At 45.4% G+C, this 22,549-nt stretch overlaps 1 protein-coding gene across 1 annotated transcript in view; it reads left to right on the top strand.

The window, feature by feature from the left end:
• The window catches only part of MMP24 (matrix metallopeptidase 24), a 144,788-nt gene that overhangs the window by 121,996 nt on the left and 243 nt on the right, over positions 1-22,549 (top strand). Inside the window, exons 5-9 of the mRNA XM_068263897.1 lie at positions 6,469-6,630; positions 11,265-11,476; positions 13,691-13,829; positions 17,057-17,323; positions 21,643-22,549. The exon at positions 21,643-22,549 is cut by the window's right edge and continues 243 nt beyond it. Coding sequence (XP_068119998.1) covers positions 6,469-6,630; positions 11,265-11,476; positions 13,691-13,829; positions 17,057-17,323; positions 21,643-21,980 — 1,118 coding nt within the window. The 3' untranslated portion in view covers positions 21,981-22,549. The remainder of the gene's footprint in view (positions 1-6,468; positions 6,631-11,264; positions 11,477-13,690; positions 13,830-17,056; positions 17,324-21,642) is intronic.

Genomic DNA, 22,549 nt, shown 5'->3' with positions numbered 1-22,549 from the left:
AAGAAAAGGGTAGGAAGCAAAGAGAGGTCGCAGTGGACAGGAGGCAAATAGCAGAGAGTGACATCACCTAGGGTCAGCCAGACACCGTGGCCGGCCACTTCTAGCAGTACTAGACCGGCTCAATATGGCTCTATAGTATGGAAATACTTCAGTGTGTGTTGCTGACAATTCAAAAGCCATCTGAATCCTGTGCCAACAGCAAATTAGTTGAAGACTAGCACCCATGTAGGAACCACTTTGCTGAGAAGGCACCTGGAGTCCCATCACAAAGCCCTGTGGCAGGAAGCTCTTAAAGAAAGAAGCTGTCAAAGAGCAAGCCAGCCTCCTTGTGTTCTACCTTCCACCTCCTCCCCTCCTCCTCTCCCTGGTTCCCAGTTGTCCTTCATTCCACCTTCCAGCCTGTCTGCTTTATGGTCATTGCCACAGAGTCAGGGTTCCATCCCTCAGATGTTTGAGTGGAAAAACATGATGTTGCCAGGTATCCCCCTTGCCCAACGTCTGTAAGTTGGCTTGTCAGGACTGCTAGCCCCCCCAGCTTTTACTATACTAGCTGGTTAAACCTGAGGACTTCAAAAAATGTATACACATTGCAGCACCACAGTGAAAGGTAACTGGAAGAAGATACGTTTTCCAGACAAGCATCCCAGACCTGTACCCACATGTGCAGTAGCAGGTAATCTCTGGTGATCTCTGGCACATAGTGTTAGGGCTAAGGTCCATCTGACCACAGACACCTGGTTTTCAAAACACGGACAGGGAAGGTACATAACCTTCACTGCCCACTGGGCAGGGGCATAGCAATAGCCTTAGCAGCTGCTATGGAGTCCTCGAGCAAAGGGAGCCCAAGTGGTACTTAACCTTTCTGGCGGTAAGCCCGAGCTGAGCTCGGGCTATGCCGCCGGAAGGCACCGCTCAGGCCCCGCTGGACTGATTTGCATAATTTTTTTGTTGCTACACGCAGCTAGCACTTTGCTAGCTGCGTGTGCAATCCGATCGCCGCCGCTACTACACGCCGATCCGCCGCTATCCGTAGTGCCGCAGCCCCCCCCCCCCAGACCCTGTGCGCTGCCTGGCCAATAAGTGCCAGGCAGCGCTGTGGGGTGGATCAGAGTCCCCTTTGACGTCACGACGCCGATGACGTTGGTGACGTCATCCCGCCTGTCGCCATGGCGATGGGGGAAGCCCTCCAGGAGATCCCGTTCTTTGATCGCCGGCTATCATGTAGCGAGACCTTGTCTCACTACATGAAACATTTTTAAAAAAAAAAAACACGGGTTTGCTGCCTTCTGGCGGATTTTGATAAACCGCCAGGAGAGTTAATGTATTCACCATTAACTTTCTTGTGTTTCTCCTCCCACTTTGTCTCAGTGCCCATGAACTATTTGCAGTGTTGATTGCATGTGAAAGTAAATTGCCCAATTAACTCATATCCATAGGGTGGGGCAGGTGGCATTGCTCATGAATGGCTACATCTGAGGGCCCCATGAAAGTTTTGCTATGGGGCCCCATGATCTCTAGCTACGCTGTAAAGTGGAATAGGAGGCACCGCTATGGCTTGCTTGCAGGCAAAACTCTTCTTCTTATCTTATTCCTTCGCCTTCCTCTACTGTCTTTTCCTCAGCCAGGTCCTCCTCTTACACTGCACCCTCCGCTGTGCTCCCCAAGCTTCCCAGTGTCTGTTCCACTATGTAGGAACGGCAGTGTCATGCTGTGTTGCGGATGTTATGCCTGAAGGCAAAAAGACACCCCGGACTTGCACTGCTGTTTGCTCTGCATACACAGGCCGATGAGTGGCTCACCCCTCACAGAGGCTGAAATTCAAAAATTTATTCAGCAGGTCATTTCCCAATTTTTCTGGCTTCCAGTGTTGCTGCAAGAACAATAGGCAGGTAATTGCCAAATATTTCAGGCCTTCAGTGTGGCTGCAATAACAATGTTTCAGGCAGGTAATTGCCCAATTTTTCAGTCCTCACATACTGTGGTGACAATTTAAAATGTTTAGGCAGAGACAGTAAATGCTACATTTTTCAGGCACCTCAAACAGTGGCTGCACATAACAATTTTTAGGCAGGCACACAAGCTGTCCCTTCTAAAGACCCTTATTTGAAAAATCTTGAAAGTGTATGTGGCTTTTGGCATTTACACATGAAAAAAGCCTCTGCATCAAATACGTATTTTTGGAGGAAAATTTTGCCCTTGATCCCCCGTCTGAGTTTTTGTACACTTTGTACACCTTTTTAACCTCCCTACCGTTAAGGATGAGCCTGACTTGTCCATAAAAAAATAGGAACGGTAAGGACAAGTCAGGCTCGTCCAGTAATTACATTTACTCACATTGCTGGCGTGCAGGATCCCTTGCTGGCACCTTATGGGTTCCCTGTGAGCGCATTCCCGACGTATTCTCTTGTCCCTTGGCAATCACATGTCCCCTGGTGTGTCCCTGTGATGACGCTGCGTGCGCCCCCTGCTGTTAGGCGTAAGCAGTGTCATGACATCAGGCAGCAAATTAAGATTTTTGTATTGGATGCAATACGAACATTCATATTGAATCCAATATAAAAAATTCTAAGTGTAAAAAAAAGAAAACGCTATGAGCAGCACTACTGTCCAAACAGCAAACATTAAAGTAATTAATTTTTTTTTTATTTTTACAAAAATAAAAAATTTGCTTTTTTAAAAAAAAATATTGTGTACATGCTTGTAGACAGCTTGCAAGCGGTCTGCAAAAAATCTTACAATATAAAAAAATGCTTTAAAAAAATGTACTTCTTTGGTACAAAAATCCTGCGACAGTTAAACGCCAAGAGGTTAAAAGGTTTTTGATGTTCGCCTGCAGTTAAAGTCAATGGGGCTCGCCAAACATTTCCGGTTCTCAAATTTTCATGGTGAAATTCCCAAATGCCTACTTGCAGTATGTTATAGGGAAGGCCTTTGATAGGATGCCCAGGGATGATGTAGAGGAACTGTCAGATGAAAATAATATCCTACATTAGCCAACATGGAATTATGAATGACAAAAGTTGTGAACAAACTTAGTTGCTTCTTATAAATAGACAAGTATGTAATAAATCCAGTGCAGATTTGCTGGATTGGTTATGTTCTCCGCTGATTCTCAGTTCTGTGTCATTTCTATTGCTGCTTTTCCATCTGAAATAGTCCTTTTATGCATTTGTCTGTGGGGATCTTCAATTAATGATGATGAAATTATTACCGGCTCAGTGCCGCAGAGCACACACACATCAAGATTCAGCAGGCTCCCAAAAATACTTATTGAGAGTTATTGGCCATTTCCTTTTCACTAAGAGCGTAAAAAACAAGGAGGCAAAGCCAATTTATGGAAACTCTGACAACCGCAACAGTAGCAACAAGCCGGATAGTCTGAGGCTTCTACGTGAAAGCTGATCCAATGGAAGAAGGAATAGGTAATCGCCACTCAGGTGCTCCATGTCACAGCTCAGGCTCAGGAGTCAGGGAGGGATCACACTCGGATCTGTGCAAATCGCAGACGATTCCTCGCAAGCGGTTTTCTGCACGATATGTAGTGATGATCATAATCTGCTCATTTCGATTATTAGCATAAAATTTTGCATAAAATTTAGCAATTACGGTCACACGTTATTACAATTTTGACGTTCAACTGATTTTGCCTAATCCATTTGTAATTTTGTATAATTACACATAATTTCGCTTTGTGCTGAATGTAACAGTTAATACCAGAGCCTCCGTGCATGCTACAGATGTTAAGAGGAATAGCGGGAATAAGTCAAAAAATATTTTTTCAAAAAGACCTTGCAGTTTTTGAGAAAACTGATTTTAAAATTTTTAAAGAAAAATGGGTTTTTACGCAGCAAAATGTAATTTTACAGATTTTCTCAAAAACTAGAAGATCTTTTTAACATTTTTTTCTTGTTCCCACTATTCCCTTAAAGCTAATAGGAACCTGTTTAAAAAAAAAAAAAAGTCAGATACTCACCTAAGGAGAGGGAGGGTCTGGGTCCCATAGAGCACTCCCTCTCCTCTCCCGGCGCCCACTGCTGTCCTGGCTCCCCCGTAGCGTTATTCGACCGTTTCGGTCAAATACCGCTGTCTCCCGGCAGAAGGGAGTTTTCGGAAATGCTTCGTGAGCCCGAGTGCTCCTGAAGACGGGCCGCTCTACACTGCACATGCGCGAGCGCCCTCTATGACGCACTCGCGTGTGCGCCGCCTGTCTTCGGGAGGACTCAGCTCCCGAAGACTTCCGAAGTCCCCTCGGCATGGGATGAGAACGGAGGAGCCAGCGCAGCACCGGAGGCATCAGGAGAGGAGAGGGATGGCTCATTAGGACAGAGCCTTCCCTCTCCTTAGGTGAGTATCTGCCTTTTTTTTTTAAACCGGGGTTACATTAGCTTTAACCAGCTCCCGACAGCCTAACGCCGATTGGTGGTGGGAGCGTGGCTCTATGGGGGCGGGCTAACGCCGATTGGCACCAAAGTGCGTTGTGTGGGATAAACAAAGCGGGGATCCGTGATCAGCCTGCCAGCCGGAGCTGGCAGACTGATTGTAACTGCAAACAAGCAGATATACAGTATATGCGTACAGCACTGCGATCTAACGCAGCGCTGTACAGAGGACAGCCCTGTCACTTAACTGTCCCTCGGATGAGCTCACACTCTAATTCCTGTCATGGGCTGATGCCAATGTATCTGTAGTGTAGTGCATGGATCGCAGTCTAGGGCCAAATTAAAGGGGGGGGGGGGGTAAAAAAAAAACTAAATTGTTCTATTCTTATTAATAAAAAAAAAATAGAACTAGCAGCAGCAATCAAATAACACCAAAATAATGCTCTATTATTGGGAAGAAAAGGAAGTAAAATTAATTTGGGTGCTAAGTTGTATGGCCGAGCAATAAACTGTTAAAGTTGCGAAGTGCGGAATTGTAAAAAATTGCGTGGTCACTATGGGGGTATAAACATGTGGCCCTCAAGAGGTTAACAAGCGTAGCAATTGTGGTTATATTAGCATGTATGGGGTCTTTGCTATTAACTGCTGAACTTGGCACAACATTACGCAAAAAAATTACACAAAATAATTTCAGATTACGGTTAAAAACAAAATTCATTACAATTTTTTCCCAAATTTTGCATTACAATTTCACAATTTTGAATTCTGATTCTGAATATGCTAATTTTATGCTAACGCTAATGCTTGTCATTAACGATATGTGAGTTTGTGTGTGATTGAGGTTTTCTTTTTTATAGTAGCTATTGAATTTCAATGAAGTATCACATGTGTTGTGCGGTAAAGTAGTGCAGGTTGCATCTTTTTTAAACATTATACAGAATCGCAGATGACTCCTGAAAACTCTGGCCTTATAGAAAAGCATTACGTTTGTTTTACATGTGATTTTGCATTGCGGCAAAAGGTATGTGATTCTCCCAAGTGTGATCCTTGCCTTAGATCTAAGTTGTCAACGTTTGTATAGATGCTTTTCATTGCTAAAGGTGATCATCCCTGATTTGCACCTGTGAACCGCTAGCATCAGTACAACTACAAGAATCGCTCTGAAAGAACGATTTTTTGTCATCAGTTGGCACCATTAACTGTACCCAATGCGATCGTATGGGAGACTGTACTAATAATGGGCACCTTGTATTGATAGTGACTTAAAGAGAAACTCCAACCAAGAATTGAACTTTATCCCAATCAGTAGCTGATACCCCATTTTACATGAGAAATCTATTACTTTTTACAAACAGACCATCAGGGGGCGCTGTATGACTGATATTGTGGTGAAACCCCTTCCACAAGAAACCCTGAGGACCGTGGTACTCCTGGCAGTTTCCTGTCTGTGAACCTTGTTGCATTGTGGGAAATAGCTGTTTACAGCTGTTTCCAACTGCCAAAAAAGAATGCAGCAGCTACATCACCTGCCAGCAGTAAAAATGTCACCATGGAATAAATGTCAGAATGTAAATCAGGGATTTAAAAGATTTTACAATGGGCAAACACTGACTAAATCATTTATACATAATTATTGTAAAAATGAAGCACTTTTTTATTACATTATTTTCACTAGAGTTCCACTTTAATCCATGTATTACAAAAAAAAATTTCTGATTGCATTTATATGATCGCTTGGGACATTCTTTGCTGAAAATTGTACCCTTAGTGGGCACCTTTACAATTTTACTGGATTTACTGTTATGACACCGTTGTTCTACACAGAGGAGGGATGCTGGCTCTGCATACTCACAGCTGGAAGTTATCACTCCCATCTTAGTTCCTGCTAACAGCTATGCAAGGCAGCTTTACAGTGAAGCAGGCAGAGCTCCAGAGCAATGACCAGGGGTTATGGTATATCTGTGTATTACAAATACTAATAGCATTATTTTACAATTCTCTTGATTTTTACTTTGCTAGCCAGTCCATTGACTAAATGCTGCTTTGACTGTGCTCCTTATGCCTCATCCTTGCTATGCCCTCTTTTCAGGTAATGACCTTTTCCTTGTGGCCGTCCATGAACTTGGTCATGCTTTGGGCCTGGAGCACTCCAATGACCCCAGCGCCATCATGGCCCCCTTCTATCAGTACATGGAAACACACAATTTCAAGCTTCCACAAGACGACTTACAGGGAATTCAGAAAATATACGGTGAGTTTTCTGCATAAAAGGCAGCTCTCGCTTACGGAAAAGGTTTGTGTTCAGATCCGGACAGTTTGTACTGAAACAAAGTGTAGACATTGGATGGTTGTTGTATCTGCATGGCATGATAAGCCAGAGAAAAGCAAATAAACATGAGTGCTCATCCAAGCCAAGCATGCACGCTCAATTCTATTAAAGAGGAACTCCAGCCTAAACAAACATACTGTTATTAAGTTACATTAGTCATGTTAATTAAAATAGATAGGTAATATAATCTCTTACCCACCCTGTTTTAAAAGAACAGGCAAATGTTTGATTTCAGGATGGCAGCCATATTTTTGGTTGAAAGGAGGTGACAGGGAGCATGAGACACAGTTCCAACTGTCCTGTGTCCTGAGCACCTCTCCCAGTTGCTAGGCAACGTGAATAACAACATAGGAAATCCCATCATGCTCTGCACAGCATCAGGGGAAAAAAGCCCGGGCTTTTTTTCTTTGATGGGTGGAGCTTAGCTAAAAATGCAGCTACAAATGATGCTTTGGTAAGAAAAACAAAGTTCGGATGCTGTGAAAGTGTTAAAGAAACACCAAGCCTTTTCAGTTCTGCTGAGTAGATTTTTAGTCCGGAGGTTCACTTTAAGGTGTGCGGGAGTAGGCCGATGACCTCCATCTGCAGAGGGACAAAGGGTGGCTTTAGGGTGAAATGGCGACCTGGGCAAAAATGAACCTGCCCCTCCTCCTTCACTATAGCAGTATTAGGTGGCCTTTTCCCACTGCCCTTTCCCCTAAATAGTAGAGTTATATGACCTTTGCCCATCCAGGATAGCTTTTGCCCTAACAGCAGTAGTAGAGAAGCCTTTGCCAAGATGGTGGCGCTAGAGTGCTTTTTTCCCTCTTTCCAATCTTGCAAAGTGCACAGGGGAAAGTAATCTCACCTGTCCATTCAGCACGCTTCCTCCTTCAGTGCTGTCCAGCCTCCCTCCCTACTGCCGCTTATATTCTGTTCCCTGAGGAAGAACGAAGGAGGAGCTTGCCAAAGGATAGGTGAGTTTATGTTCCACTGTGCACTCTGCAACCGATGGGTGTCACCATCCTTACACGCTGCACCTCCCGCTTCCCTTTAGTGACAACTCTTGCAGAACTAGGCATTAATACATAATGTATTTCATCAGGACAAATATTCTTCTTCAGGTGGATACAGTCTATTTGCTGTCTAACAGTATGGGACTCTTAAGGGGCATAAATGTCAAAAATATATTGTCAACTGGAGTAGATATCTAAGGTCAGTAGGTAGTAAGACAATATCATTTTATTCACATATTCATGTACGAACAATGCACAATTGGCATATAATAGTTAAAATGACCAAAAAAAGTGGTTGCTGTGATCCTCAAAATTGGTCACACAACCACACGGTAACCATGAGGGATCGGCATACGTCGGTCTGATGGATGCTGAGGAGGGGCATTTGCACCCTCCCCAATATTCAGCAAGCTGCCCCAAATCCTTTGTGCAACTATGAAATTTCCCTACCTTCTGTCAAATTTTGCAGAGCAGCTGCAGTGGAGCTGGATACTGTACTTTGTTCCAAAAGCGGACAAGTCCTCTTATCTTCCTCTTCAGTGTAGTTGCTGTATAGCCAATCACCTAGTGGCTCGGTGGAACCTGCTAGGTGAGGTACAGTACTAAGCTCGCTGCTCTGCAGTGCCTGGGGTGCAGAGTCTGCACCCCAGGACCAGGCTCACTTAAGCCCTGGGCCCCACCCCTCGCAACTAGGAAGAGGGGGGAGGGGTTGCAGGGGATATTATTATTATAATAATGATCATAATAATAATAATATGCCCCGATGCTTAGCATTCAATATTATACACAAAGAGTATTTTCACATACATCCCTTGAAGTGGAGATATAAGGAATTAAATTCCGAAAATGGTGGCTGTGCAATTTTGTATGTTTTACTTCCATACAAATGTGATAACTTATACCCACCATGTGATTGTGACCAATTCTGTGGCTCACTGCAACCACTTGTCAGTACGGTTGTGTGGACATTTTAACCATTGATGTTGATTGTGCGCTGTGTTTACATGAATGGATTCACCCTTTCAGGTCTGGACACCTCTGGTCCCTTATCCTTTCCCCTGATTCGCTAACAGTAATCATGGGGTCGGGAGCCAATAAAATTGTCTGGAAGCTCTGCTGTCACTGACAGCAGAGCGAGCGGGTGAAGTGACAGAACAGCAGCGCGAGCGGTGAGGACAGCCTGAGTGCAGGATGGTGATTAGTTGGAATCTATGTCCTGTCAGAGCCACACAGCCAAAAACAGGATGTAAATACCAACTACGGTGGTCCGGAAAAGGTTGATAAAATAATTTTTTTAACTTCCTCTTGATCCCAGATATCTATTCCAGTAAACTTCATATCTTTTTGACGTTAATCACCCTTCAAAGTCCTAGACCTCTTTTACATTTTGATTAGAGATGGTAGGGTGTTTCATATTATCTGTTTGCCATGTATACACATATATAGTCATACAGCACTTATATATTTATTTTTCACATATCGAAAAAAGGCGCATGGAAATTTGGGTGTCCAGTAATCCCGATAGAAAAATATCAGTATTAAATGCAGATATATTAAATACCGATATTTTTCTAGGGCTAAACCTAACCCTACTCTCACACAGAACCCTCCCCCTGACCCCTAACTCCCCCCCCCCACACACACACACAAACTACCTACCTGACCCCTAACCCTACACACTCCCCCCACACACAAACTTCCTGCCTGACACCTAAACCCCCTCCCCCCCACAGACTTTCTACCTGATACCTAACCCATCCCCCACAAACGTCCTACATGACGCCTAACCCCTCCCCCCCACACACGTCCTACATAATGCCTAACCCTAACCCCCCCAGACTACCTACCTAACGCCTAACCCCCTTCCCCCCACTTAAACTTCCTACCTGATGCCTAACCCTAAACACCCCCCGCCCCCGCATAAACACCCTGAACGGACGTCTAACTTGAACCCCCCAGCCTGAACTTAACCCCCCCCCCCCCGCCAATTTCTCGGGCACCTATTGGACTATCACATTGAGGCATAATTTGGTCATCAATGGCCGCTATTTATCGAGTACCTTGGGTGCGCAAATTACCCCTCAATGCCGATATTTCAATAGGCGCCTATAGCAGCACCCAAACTTCTGCCGCTAGCGGGCACCCATATTGCCTGCTTCGGGTTATTTCTGCCCTTTATAAGGTTAAGATGTTGTCTCTTTATAAAGAAGCGAACGCACATTTTTCTGTAACAGCAAGGAAATAGTTAGACTGAAACGCTGCACTTTCAGCAAGTGAAAACGTGAGGCGGTAATCTGAGCAATCATAGAGCGTATAAAAATATTGACGCCTTGTAAAGTTCCTGTGCAGAAGTGCTGCCTGGGTTGGTGCACGGCCTCCTTATATGGGCTGCATGGCACTTTGTCACCGTTCAACAGTTGCTTTTGTGGCCCACACAGTCCTCAGCCTCATATGTAATCCAACGTGACCGCCAACGCAGACAGCCCCACCAACCTTTGTGAGTCACTGCGCAGGAACAAGACGACACAGATTGTCCTGGCTGGGTTTTGTTTCTCTGGCAAATTGGCACAAAGGGAAAATAAAATGGAAATTTACTGTGCTGGCAGCTAATAAAGAGACTGTAATACCGGCCACGCATTTCAGCGGTCCACTTCAGGCATGGATCTTTTTACTCACTCACTCAATAGGACATTATTTAAAGCAAACCATTATTTAAAGCGAAAAATCGAACAAAACTAAACTTATAATGAATTGTATATGTAGTGTGGATAATGAATAGACCATTAGTAGCAAAGAAAATAGTTTCATATTTTTATTTTCAGTTATATAGCTTTTTTTTTTTTACAACATTGCATCATTCTGTTATATTTGCAGTTTAAAAATCACACTTTGTCTTTTAAGCTATAAAACAAAGCAGAAATAATGACCCTTTGACCTTTTCTTCTTTGCATGTTAATAAAATGTTAATGGTAAAAATCAGGTATGGGAAGATCAGAGGTGTCCTACTGCCCTTTCTTTGACATACAATTTCAATCAACGGCCATCTCTCCCGTACCAAGATAATTACCAGGAGCGTAAAGCAGTGGCAAGGTTTCTAATGTCACCACATAGTGAATTGTTAGGATGATGCTTGATACTCCACCCACTGTCAGTTATTACTGTATGGCAGACACAGGGCTGGATTTCTGGAAAGGTCAGGGCCTAGGGCGGAAAAAGCAGAAGGGCTTTACACAAATCCAGCCCTGCCACAGATATGGCTACAGGGAGTAATATTACAGGGACATTTTATATTCATTAAATAAGTGTAATAAGCATTGATAGGTGCTGCAGAGCTCTTTTTGTAACACTGGATCGGAGCACTAAATCGGGCTTTAAAGTTTTTGCAGTTGGAAGCAAGCTAAGGTTGCTACAGCTATAATGGCTTTCAGGACTCTGCTGCCACCTGCTGGATACACAGCAGAAGACAGTATAGTTTAGTTTGGAAATTCAGATCTATAGATTTCTCCATGTGTTTCTTTGCATTGCTTTTAATGTCTCTTGATGTTTAATTTTTTTTTCAAGGTCCCCCAGCAGAAACACTTGAACCTACAAGACCGCTGCCTACACTCCCACCACGCAGGATACAGTCAACATCAGAGAGAAAGCACGAAAGACAACCAAGACCCCGCCCCCCATCTGGAGAAAAGCCCGCCCAACCGGGCAACAGGCCAAATATATGTGACGGAAATTTCAATACTGTGGCTTTGTTCAGAGGAGAGATGTTTGTCTTCAAGGTAAGCCGTCTACAACTGCGACAGCAGCCACCGTAACCTGAACAGATGTTTCTCTATTTTACGGTGAGCTAGTCATTTGAATCTATTTGCATAATGATATAATAACATCACATGCTGTTCTTTGGGTATTTTAAGGCTGCTCTTTCTCTGGTGATTACTCACGGGGGTTGTGTAGGTGCCAAAATCTTCCTACTTTCTAATGCCCCTGGGCCTGGTTCCAGATGTATGTGAGTCATGGCTTACTTGTGCAGGTCCACAAAGTCACAACGTGACAAAGAATACACAAAGTTACCAGGCCTGATATATATAGAAAAAGCCACATTGGGTATTGATGTGCTGTAGTGCCAGGAAATTCCTGTTCCCTACATGAAAAAATGCGTGCTCACCTGCAATCGCACAACGTGAATTTATTAACTGTTCATCAGGTTGCCTCTAAAAACAAAAAGGAAATTGAGAGCCTGCAATAGTGTAGTATGTTAAAGTCACGTTGCATAGAATAAAATCACTGTGAATGAACAAGTGAGTGATTGCCCCCAGTATAGGTATCCAGGTATAGGTGCCCCCAGTATAGGTTGCTAGGTATAGGTGTCCCCAGTATAGGTATCCAGCTATAGGTGCCCCTAGTACAGGTATCAAAATATAGCTGCCCCCAGTATAGGTAGCCAGGTATAGGTGCTCCCAGTATAGGTAGCCAGGAATAGATGCCCCCAGTATAGGTAGCCAGGTATAGCTTCCACCAGTATAAGAAGCCAGGTATGGGTTCCCTCAGTATAGGTATCCAGGTATAGGTGCCCCCAGTATGGGTATCCAGGTATAGGTGCCCCCAGTAAAGGTAGCCAGGTATAGGTGCCCCCAGTATAGGTAGCTAGGTACAGGTACCCCCAGTATAGTTATCTAGGTATAGGTGCCTCCAGTATAGGTATCCAGGTATAGGTGCCTCCAGTATAGGTATCCAGGTATAGGTGCTTACAGTATAGGTATCCAGGTATAGATGCCTCCAGTATAGGTAGCCAGGTATAGATGCCCTCAGGCTGGGATTACAGTGCAGGAGGGGGAAGCAGCGAGCACACTAACACAGCCACGGGGAGGGGAGCTCAACTCCTCACTCCCTTTCTTTTGGGCACCCCTTCTGTGCTCCGCCTTCTTATTGCAGAGTTTCCATAGAAGGCGCTTGTGACGGGGAAAACTTACTCACCACTTACTCTTCCGGGCTCCATGTGATAGAGCTCCATGTGCTGCCAGGCTTCTCTGTCTCCAGCGCCGCTCACTCTACTTCTACTAATTTGGCCCAGCGGCATGTGGAGCTCTATCGCATGGAGCCCGGAAGAGGTAAGTGTTCCCGGGCACCCGTGCCTGCTGCTAAAACTCTGCAATGTTAAGGGTTTCATACACTGGTCGATTTTAGCCATCGATCGACGGCCGATTCGACCGTTTTGATCGAATCGACTAGAATCCAATGCAGCAGAAAGCATGATCGATCAGCAGAACGATCGATTTCCGGCCGATTTCGATTGATGTGATCGTTCGGTCCGGACGGAAAATCTGGGTCAATCAGCTGCTGGCAGCTGATCGATGGCCCATAGGGTTGCATTGGATCGAATGGTGCAACACTGCATTTCGATTGAATTTCAATCGATTTCATTCTGAAATCTATTGAAATTCGATTCCTACACATCAGATACATTCCTGTCAGATTCGACCTGATAGGTATCTGACAGAAATCTATCTGATGGTCGAATCTGCTGCATATCTATAAGTGTATGGGCACCTTTAGGGGGGAGCACAGAAGGGGGGGCCTGAGGAGTGGCTGTGTTAGTGTGCCGGCTGCTTCCCCCTCCTTCACAGTGCCCCCCCTCCTGCACTGCGCCCTGGGCGGACACATGCATTGCCCTCTCTTAGAAACAGGCTGCTAGCAGAAATCCATCAGCCCATGCGGAATACTTTGGTGAAGATCAATAGTCGCTTAGACTATTTGCCCTCGAAAGATCCATGTTTTTCACCAGTGCTGGGTTCATCAGGACTCTGATAGAGGGGATCAAAGCAAACCAGAGCCTTGGGTATCTATTAGCTGATCCAAACTGATCACATGCTTCTCCCAGAGTTCTTTTACAGATGAGCAACACTAATTCCCATGCAGACTGATGTCTTGTTCAGCCCATGTATCAGGTATTATAAGCCAACAGACTAACATGTGATTTCTGTTATCTCCTCCAGGATCGGTGGTTCTGGCGGCTGCGTAATAATAAGGTGCAGGAAGGCTATCCAATGCAGATCGAACAGTTCTGGAAGGGACTGCCGCCCAAAATAGACGCAGCGTATGAGCGGTCGGATGGCAAGTTTGTCTTCTTTAAAGGTATTAGTTTTAATTTTTTATTCAAGACCCCATCTCTTTGGTATCTTATTTATGGCATTTTTAAACCTAATTTTGTTTAAGTTTTGGTAAGTAAGTAAATATATATGAAAACTAAATCTTAGCTACCTGTTTAAAGGGAATGTCTGATGATTTTAAAAAAATAAAATAAATCTGCTTACTGGGGGCTTCCTCCAGCCCCTGGCAGCCGTCCTGTGCCCTCGCCGCAGCTCTGGTGTCCCAGGATCTCATCAGTTGGAGATGCCAACCTCACTAGGTCGTGATCCTCTGCGGCTGTGCGAGCGCTGCTGGTGAACGCTGGTGAACGCGCTCACGTGGTATGGAGTCTCATATTTTTATTTACAGTTTCAGGGCTGCATTTCTAAAAATGAATTGTAAACAAACAGTCATGACAGTTTGATGTAAAATCTGCTTCATTCAGCTGCTAAAAAAAAGAAACAATAGCTGTATGAACTTTCCAGTCCTGTCTTGTTATCAGCAGTACATTTTCAGCCAAAAAGAAGCGTTTTGCCTCATTTGCATCCATAAAAGCACTTTTTTTTTAACTCTTACAATACAAATAAATAAAACAGGACCTCAGACACGTTATTACGAGAACTAATACACTATTAAACCATGTTTATCTTATTATGGACCCAATTAACATACTGACAATAAGATTGGCATGCACAGGCAGCGTACAGCAAAATTACCGGTACTAACGGATGGCGATAGTGTACCGAGTGTTTGGCAATAAGCTCAACTTGTGATATTTGGGTAACACAAAGCGCTATGGCTATGCTATGGCAATGTACGTTACCATAGACACTAATGCATTACCTGTGTACCACTGGTCGCACTTCTTGCACAACGCACGGCACTCCGCTGCTGTTAGTATCAGTAATATTGCCATGCGCTACCTGCACACAGCAATATTACCAGCAAGTGTGTGAATCAGACTTCCTGTCACGTGACAGTTCAGGTACATTTTACAGCCTACGTCCAAGCAAATAAGAAATACATCTTCATTTACCTTGCTATTTACCCTAATCTTTTACAACATATCTCAGTTATATTTTGCATATGTAATGTTGCAGTAACAGAGTACCTGCTCGCACATTAATCCAATCCCAATACCAAGGCTAAATCAGTTACCCCCTTGCAAACTCACATGCAAATATTTTCATGTAAAACAGTCACCCAAGAACCACTGCTATCCCTACAGCTAAGTTAAAAGCTGGGGTCTTTGTTACAAAATAATATATTCTCTTGTGTAGTCACATACGCCGCACAGAGGTTCCCCAGTATTTGTAGGTGTCCTAATTCTTGCCCTATAATATGCATAGTGCAAGCATACAGTGCATCAACCTACCAAAAGATTAGGAGCACATATCCTAATGCCCGTTCTTGGGACAGTGCATCAAACTAATCCCACAAGGGAGCTAATAACATACATCCATGTGCACTGTATAGCCCTGGATCAGGGGCGTAACTAGGCCCCACCGGGCCCCCCTGCAGATTTTCTGAGCGCCCCCCCCCCCCCCCGGGGCCCGCTCGCGGCCATTTTGTGGGTGCTGGAGGGGTGGCAGCATGAGGGGAAAGCCTTGCCCACAGTCGGCGGGGAGAGGGGTAGTTCCCCCCTCTCCCTCACCTCGGGGCTCTCCCCTCTGTGCTCCCCTCCAGCTCTTTAGTGTGTGGGGCTGTGGGCAGCGGGCAGCGAGCGGCGGGCAGATACATACCTGCTTCCGTGCGTTCCATCGGAGACTTCTCCCTCTAGCGGCTGACGTCACTTCCGGAAGTGACGTCAGCCGCTAGAGGGAGAAGTCGTCGATGGAACGCACGGAAGCAGGTATGTATCTGCCCGCCGCTCGCTGCCCGCTGCCCACAGCCCCACACACTAAAGAGCTGGAGGGGAGCACAGAGGGGAGAGCCCCGAGGTGAGGGAGAGGGGGGAACTACCCCTCTCCCCGCCGACTGTGGGCAAGGCTTTCCCCTCATGCTGCCACCCCTCCAGCACCCACAAAACGGCCCCAAGCGGGCCCCAGGGGGGGGGGGCGGGCCCCCCCGCGGGCGCAGGGGCTGCAGGGCCTATTCCTACGCCCCTGCCCTGGATGAAATCCTGCTCACAAGGATAAGTTACAAGAAAAAAAAAAACACAGGATGGAGGCTCCTCACCTCAAGTTAGGACATAAGACAAGTGCAAAATGGGGTGTGGCCAACAAATCCACAAGATCAGTTAACCCTCTGCACACTTGCATGCACATTCTTTCATGCAAATAAATCATCTATTTACCACTGTGATACCTACATCTCAGTTAAGGGTCTTCGCCTCACAGAGGCTCCCAAGCGTGTTATATGCTTTTAATTCTGTGTTTCTTCTACCAAGGCTTATTTAACAGGCGAGGCAACATTGCCTAGTCACTTCCTCTTGTTGTTCTAGAGCACAGGTGTCAAACACAGGGCCCGCAGACCAAATTCGGCTCTCCTTGCCATTTTATGTTGCCCTCAAGAGCTCCATTGCATCATAGTAGGCAGTAAACCAACAACAGCACACTGTGCCATCCCATCCAGAGGAGCTTGCCAGTGACAGGATTTCCAGTTGAAACATTGTCTTCTTGAGCCCCGGATGCAGTAATAACCCACGGAACCCCACAATGAAATTATGATACAGCCTCCTCATAGGGATCCAAGATCCAAACTCCCTCGTGTGGCTGGTAAAATACACACACACACACCTAGACAAACACCCCCATCCTCTCTCCACATTGTAGAGTAGCACATCTGAGCAGTGTAATACTTACCTGCTCTGGCGATGCGTCAGGTTTATTTTGTTCTTCCGGGCAGCTGCACGCTCTGTGTTTCCATACCCCCAGCTTCCGATCACGTGTGATCGTGACATGCATTCAGAGCCAGAGGTATGGCTGTCAAGAGTATAAGTCAAGAAGGAATCCTGACGCAGCACTGGAGCAGATAAATATTAAACTGCTCCGTTACGCTACTCTGCAAAGTGAAGAAGCAGGCTCTCAGTCACGCCAGTTGTTTGAGACAATAAATGTTGATCTTAATAAATCTTGGCCCACGTCTTAGACTGTGTTTTAGATTTTTGCCCCTTATGTGATTGAGTTTGACACCCCTGTTCTAGAGCTTCCACAATGAATGACTGTAGGTTACTGAGATAGAAGGCTTTATGGACCAAATGTTTGTGAACACATTCTCCCTTTGCTTTGTAGGAGACAAATATTGGGTCTTCAAGGAAGTGACAGCGGAGCCTGGCTATCCCCACAGCTTGGTGGAGTTGGGAAATTGTCTTCCTCGAGAAGGTATTGACACAGCTCTACGGTGGGAGCCTGTTGGCAAGACCTACTTCTTCAAGGGAGACAGATACTGGCGCTACAATGAAGAGAAGAAAGCGGCTGATCCCGGCTACCCTAAATCCATAACTGTATGGAAAGGAATTCCTGAAGCCCCCCAAGGAGCTTTTGTGAGCAAAGAAGGATGTGAGTACAAACAACATATCATTCATGCCATTCCTTAAAAGTGTGCCTTAAAGTGGGATGAAACTCAAATTTCATCTATGGTCAATAGCATTAAAGTGTACCCGAGGCAAACCTCGGATACAAAAAGACATACTTACCTATGAAAAGGGAAGCCTCTGGATCCTATAGAGGCTTCCCATGCCATCCTTCAGTCACGCTTCCCCAAGCACGGATCCCCTAAAAATGACTGACAAGGGCTTGTCAGCAAGAACATTGGGGCTGCGTGCCTAGACACTAGAATGGCCCTACTACATCTGTTGGAGTACAGGCCACACCTGCCCAGTAAGCTGGAACTACTGCTCGCACGGTTGTAGCACAAACATGCTCATGCCAGGAGGAGCGTGGCCCCGATGTTAAGTAGGGTCCCAATGAGCAGCAGCAAGAAGGAGGAGGACTCGTCGGGGAGCATCTATAGGATCCAGAGGTGTCCCTCTCCTTAGGTAAGTATGTGTGTCTGAACCCGAGCTTTGGCTTGGCTTCTCTTTAAAGGAAACCTGAAGTGAGAGGTATAAGGAGGCTGCCATTTTTCTTTCCTTGTTTTAAGCAATACCAGTTGCCTGGCTATCCTGCTGATCCTTTGCCTCTAGTACTTTTAGTCATAGGCCCTGAACAAGCATGCAGCAGATCAGATGTTTCTGACATTAGTGTCAGATCTGACAAGATTAGCTGCCTGCTTGTTTCTGCTGTTATTCAGACACTACTGAGGTCAAATAGCTCAGCAGGGCTGCTAGGCAACTGGTCTTGTTTTAAAAAGGAAACAAACATCGCAGCCTCCATATACTTCTCGCTTCCAGTTCCCTTTAAGCACAGCATAATAGGAAAAAATATATAAATGGTTTGGAAGCTACTGGAAAGGTTGATAGTCATTCCGATACTTCACTCATACTGTCAGCTCATTGATAAGAGTTATGTTGCCGTACTGAAATTACCACATTGTGTTCAGCTGAAGCCTTGTACACACATACGAGGCATGTTGTCAGGCTGGGATTGGAACCCGGTCCCTCAGGCGACATTGCGGGGCCCGAGGCTGTTCAGTTGTGTTCTGTTCCCGGGGAGGGGCATTGAGGGCTGACGGAGCGGGAGTCAATCACGCGGGAGTCGGTTGAGTGGGCAGAGCCGGGACAAGGTACTCCAGCACCCAAGGCTGAGACACCAAAGTGCCGCCCCTCCATCCCTGCCACCCGAGCCATCAAACACTGATTGCTATTAGACTAAGAGGCGCCACATGGCCCACAACCTCCCCAACACCTTAATATCTAGTTATCTGGCTTCCAGTCACTGCTATGTATCCCCTTTTCTTATTTCTTTCTGCTTCATACACAATTAGGAATGACAGCTGAATGAATTCTGCGCCCCCTCCTACACTGCGCCCTGAGGCTGGAGCCTCTCCAGCCTATGCCTCGGCCCGGCCCTGAGTGGCGGAGAACAATACTCTCTTGGGAGTTTCTCTGGACTAGGCTCTTGCTTCTTTAGGCATATACAGAGAGCAAAATATCCAAAGAGCCATAGTAGAGCGTAGTCCCTTGGTCGCATTGGAGACTTTATATGCCTGAAGGAGCGGGAATGTAGTCCTAAGAAATGCCTTGCAGCATATGACAGTTTTGTTCATTTGGCTCAATAAAATTACAGTTCTTATCCTCACAATTGAGATTTTTTTTTTCCTGAGAGGAGGTAAGTTTTCAAATCCGAATAGCGCTATCCGAGTAAACTCGGATATCTATCTGAAATTCGGAACCCGGTTGGATACTGAGGTCGGATATCCGAATCCGGATACTGTAACTAAGGAGATGACATCCATGACCAGCCCCTCCTGACCTCATTGAGCCAATCAGAGGGCTCCCAACCTAAGTCCTAGCACCCAATCACAGAAGGGAACCCTGGCCAGCCCCCCCCCCCCCCCCCCCTGTACATAAAGGAGGGGTGCCATGATGAGAAATCTCGTCCTTGCTTGTGACTGCTCACTGAGAAACATGCTCTAGTGCTGCTGGCCTAGCAAGTGCTGTATACAGTGATAAACTTAAAGCTTTTCATTGCTAAACACCTTCACTACACTATTGTTCTATTGTTTATTAGTTAGCTAGCTTGATTTCATTCAGTGACAGTGAATCAGACTCTGTGCTGCAGCAGCTGCTAGGTCCTGTGTGTGTGCAGGCCATTGCCTGCTGCTGCTGGCCTGCTATTAGCCTTAGCTACAGTATAGGCAGGGGCGTAGCAATAGGGGGTGCAGCGGTAGCGACCGCATCGGGGCCCTTGGGCCAGAGGGGCCCCAAAGGGCCCTTCCTCAACTACAGTATTAGCTCTCTATTGGTCCTGTGCTCATAATAATCACTTCTATATATACATTGAGTAGTGGTAATCATTAACAAGCTCTTCCCCATCCCCTTCTTGCACCTCTGACACTGTAGTTGCCATTGTCAGGTTTTGGTGCGCCGTATCAATTGTTATGTATAGAGTGCCTGGGGGGCCCCATTGTAAAACTTGCATCGGGGCCCACAGCTCCTTAGCTACGCCACTGAGTATAGGTTAGGGAATAGAACTACTGTGTTATTGTGTAGTTAGTACTGCAGTGCTAGTTAGTTGTTATAGTAGTACTGTGTTATCTTACTACAGATTACTGCAGTGCTGCTGTGCTGAGCAGTGTCAGTTTGACAGACAGTTGGTCTTCTACTCTAAAGCAAATCAGCACGGAGTGATAGACAGCAAAGTCCAACCCCGATTTTAATAAAGTACAAGTACCCCACGTCATCTGGCTGAAGCAAGCTGGCGCTGGCAGTGGTCAGACTCAGAGCACCAGAACCCCCTCTGCCACTCCTGCCGACACTGAGGCCTGTTCAGGCAGCCAGTCCTCCACCGCTTCTCGTGCAAGGAAAAAACGCTGCCAGACCCTGTTGGGCGAGTCTTTCCCTGTTGTTGGCAAGAGGGGGACATGAAGTGGCTGGGAATCACTATGTCTGCCTTACCACCCTTTACCACCACCACCACAACCTCCTGGCTCCTCCTGATTGTTAACTATTACTAACTAAGCCGCCTGGTTCACAATTTATTTTACAGCCGTGGTACCAACGCTATGTGCCACATGCCACGTACATGTGCCACGTACACATGCCACGTGCCACGTACGACATCCGGCATGCTCCTGGCACACGTTACACCTGCTGCTGCTGCATTGCCCTGCTCCTGCTGCCTGTGCTGCTCCCACCACCAGGGTGCCACAGGCCACTGCTGCTGTGCTGATATCACCTATATTTAAGCCAAAACACAATTGCTGCATAATTTTTTTGAGATGTCTGGGCTGAAAACTGTCATGTCCCAGTTGTGCGGTTGGACTTTGGACACAATGTGGGCTGTCTGGAACCGGATATTTTTTTTGTGTTGTATTTTAACTCCCCAAATAATCAATTAGTGTTTCTCTTTAAAAAAAACATGATGCTACATGCATCATTTACCTTAAAAAATGTTTTGGGAGCAATTTAAAGGCCACTCCGGATAAATTCGGATTTTAAAAAGGGGTATCCGAGCATCCTTGTACGGGACACATCAGAAAGACTGATTAGTAGCAGTTTATGACTTGTGATGCAGAGTTGAAAAAAATGTCTATCTTTCCTCCCTTGTCTTGCTCTCCCACCTGACTTCTGCTCAAAAAAGTTATCACAAGCTTAGCAGATAAGAGGCAAAGAAAGCTATTTAAGGCTCATAGACATGTCCAACAATAGCGTGCAACCAACCCGCCGACATGACTGACCGCAAGACTAAGCAGTTGCATGACCAACTCATTTGCATGCTGTGCACGAACAACGGTCTGCACAATATGGCCGCATTCGAAACAAGCGCATGTCACTCAAAGGACTTGTACACACTTGTTCACACGTGGCCAACTGCACAATATCAGCGGGTGAACCGCCTGTTATCAGTTGCCACATGTACACACGTCCAGCTATTGTCCAACAGAACAAGTTTGGACAATAGTTGGGTGTAAAGGACGCACATGTGTATGAGCCTTTAGACAAAGGATCAGAAATAAGTTCTGGTCGGACACACAAACCAAATAATTCAAAATGAGTGGATTGGCTGTTGACCAGAACGGAATTGTCCTACAGTTTGATGAGAACTGACTAATACATGATAATTAGATTTGTGGATTCCAGCTTATTCACATGGAAAACAATACTACTGTTCTATGTTTGTGACTGGATAATATACTTTAAAAATTTACTAAGAATTCCAAGTAATTGTATGACTGTGTGTGGAGAAACTAATTATGAATGTTTTGTCTTTGACAGCTTACACCTATTTCTACAAAGGAAAGGAATACTGGAAGTTTGATAATCAGAAGCTGTCTGTGGAAACGGGCTACCCAAGGTCCATCGTCAAAGACTGGATGGGTTGCAACCAAAAAGATGTGGACAGCAGCAAAGACCGACACCCGCTGCATGACGATGTGGATATTATGGTGACAATTAATGACGTTCCTAGCACCGTAAATGCTATAGCAGTGGTCATCCCTTGTATCTTGTCCCTGTGCATCTTGGTCTTGGTATATACTATTTTCCAATTTAAGAACAAAGGGGTGCAACAGAACGTAACCTATTACAAACGGCCAGTGCAGGAATGGGTATGACAAGATCTGGAACGTTTGTTTTTTATTTTGTTTTCTTTTTAGTTTTCACGAGGGCTAAAAAGATATTGGGATCCAAGGTCTACTGATTGGACTGGCAACAGATGGTCGTGACTGTGGATCCCTGATTTTCCAGTAAGGAAAGACTTCAAGGAATACAAAGATGGCCTTACACAATGGAGCCTCTTTCATTCTTACTGCCTCATACCTTTTCTAGTGTGCCATGTCCCGGGCTTACTCTTTAAGCCCCGGAGGACCTTGCTTGGAGTTTTCTTTACAAAAAGACAGGCGGATTGAACTGGCTGATGACTTGTCTTAAAAAACCAGCTTTCTTCATTGACGTCAGCTACGCGCAAGACTTTTTCTTATATCAGTTTGAGCAGAAAAAAAGATCAAGCACACGTTTCTCTTCTAAGGCACAAGAATTGTTGCTGGAAAGTCTTTGCAGAACAGATTTTCCTCGATCTGATTTGCCAACTTAATGCACAAAAAGAAAAAAACAAAAACGAGGAACTCACCAATTTTTTTCAAACCCTGCTGGTCAGAATTATTACATACAAAAAAAAGTTGTT

Source organism: Hyperolius riggenbachi, chromosome 12, assembly GCF_040937935.1.
Source record: "Hyperolius riggenbachi isolate aHypRig1 chromosome 12, aHypRig1.pri, whole genome shotgun sequence".
Lineage (NCBI taxonomy): Eukaryota > Metazoa > Chordata > Amphibia > Anura > Hyperoliidae > Hyperolius > Hyperolius riggenbachi.
Note: the sequence above shows the minus strand (reverse complement) of the source record. Positions and strands in the feature narration are given on the sequence as shown.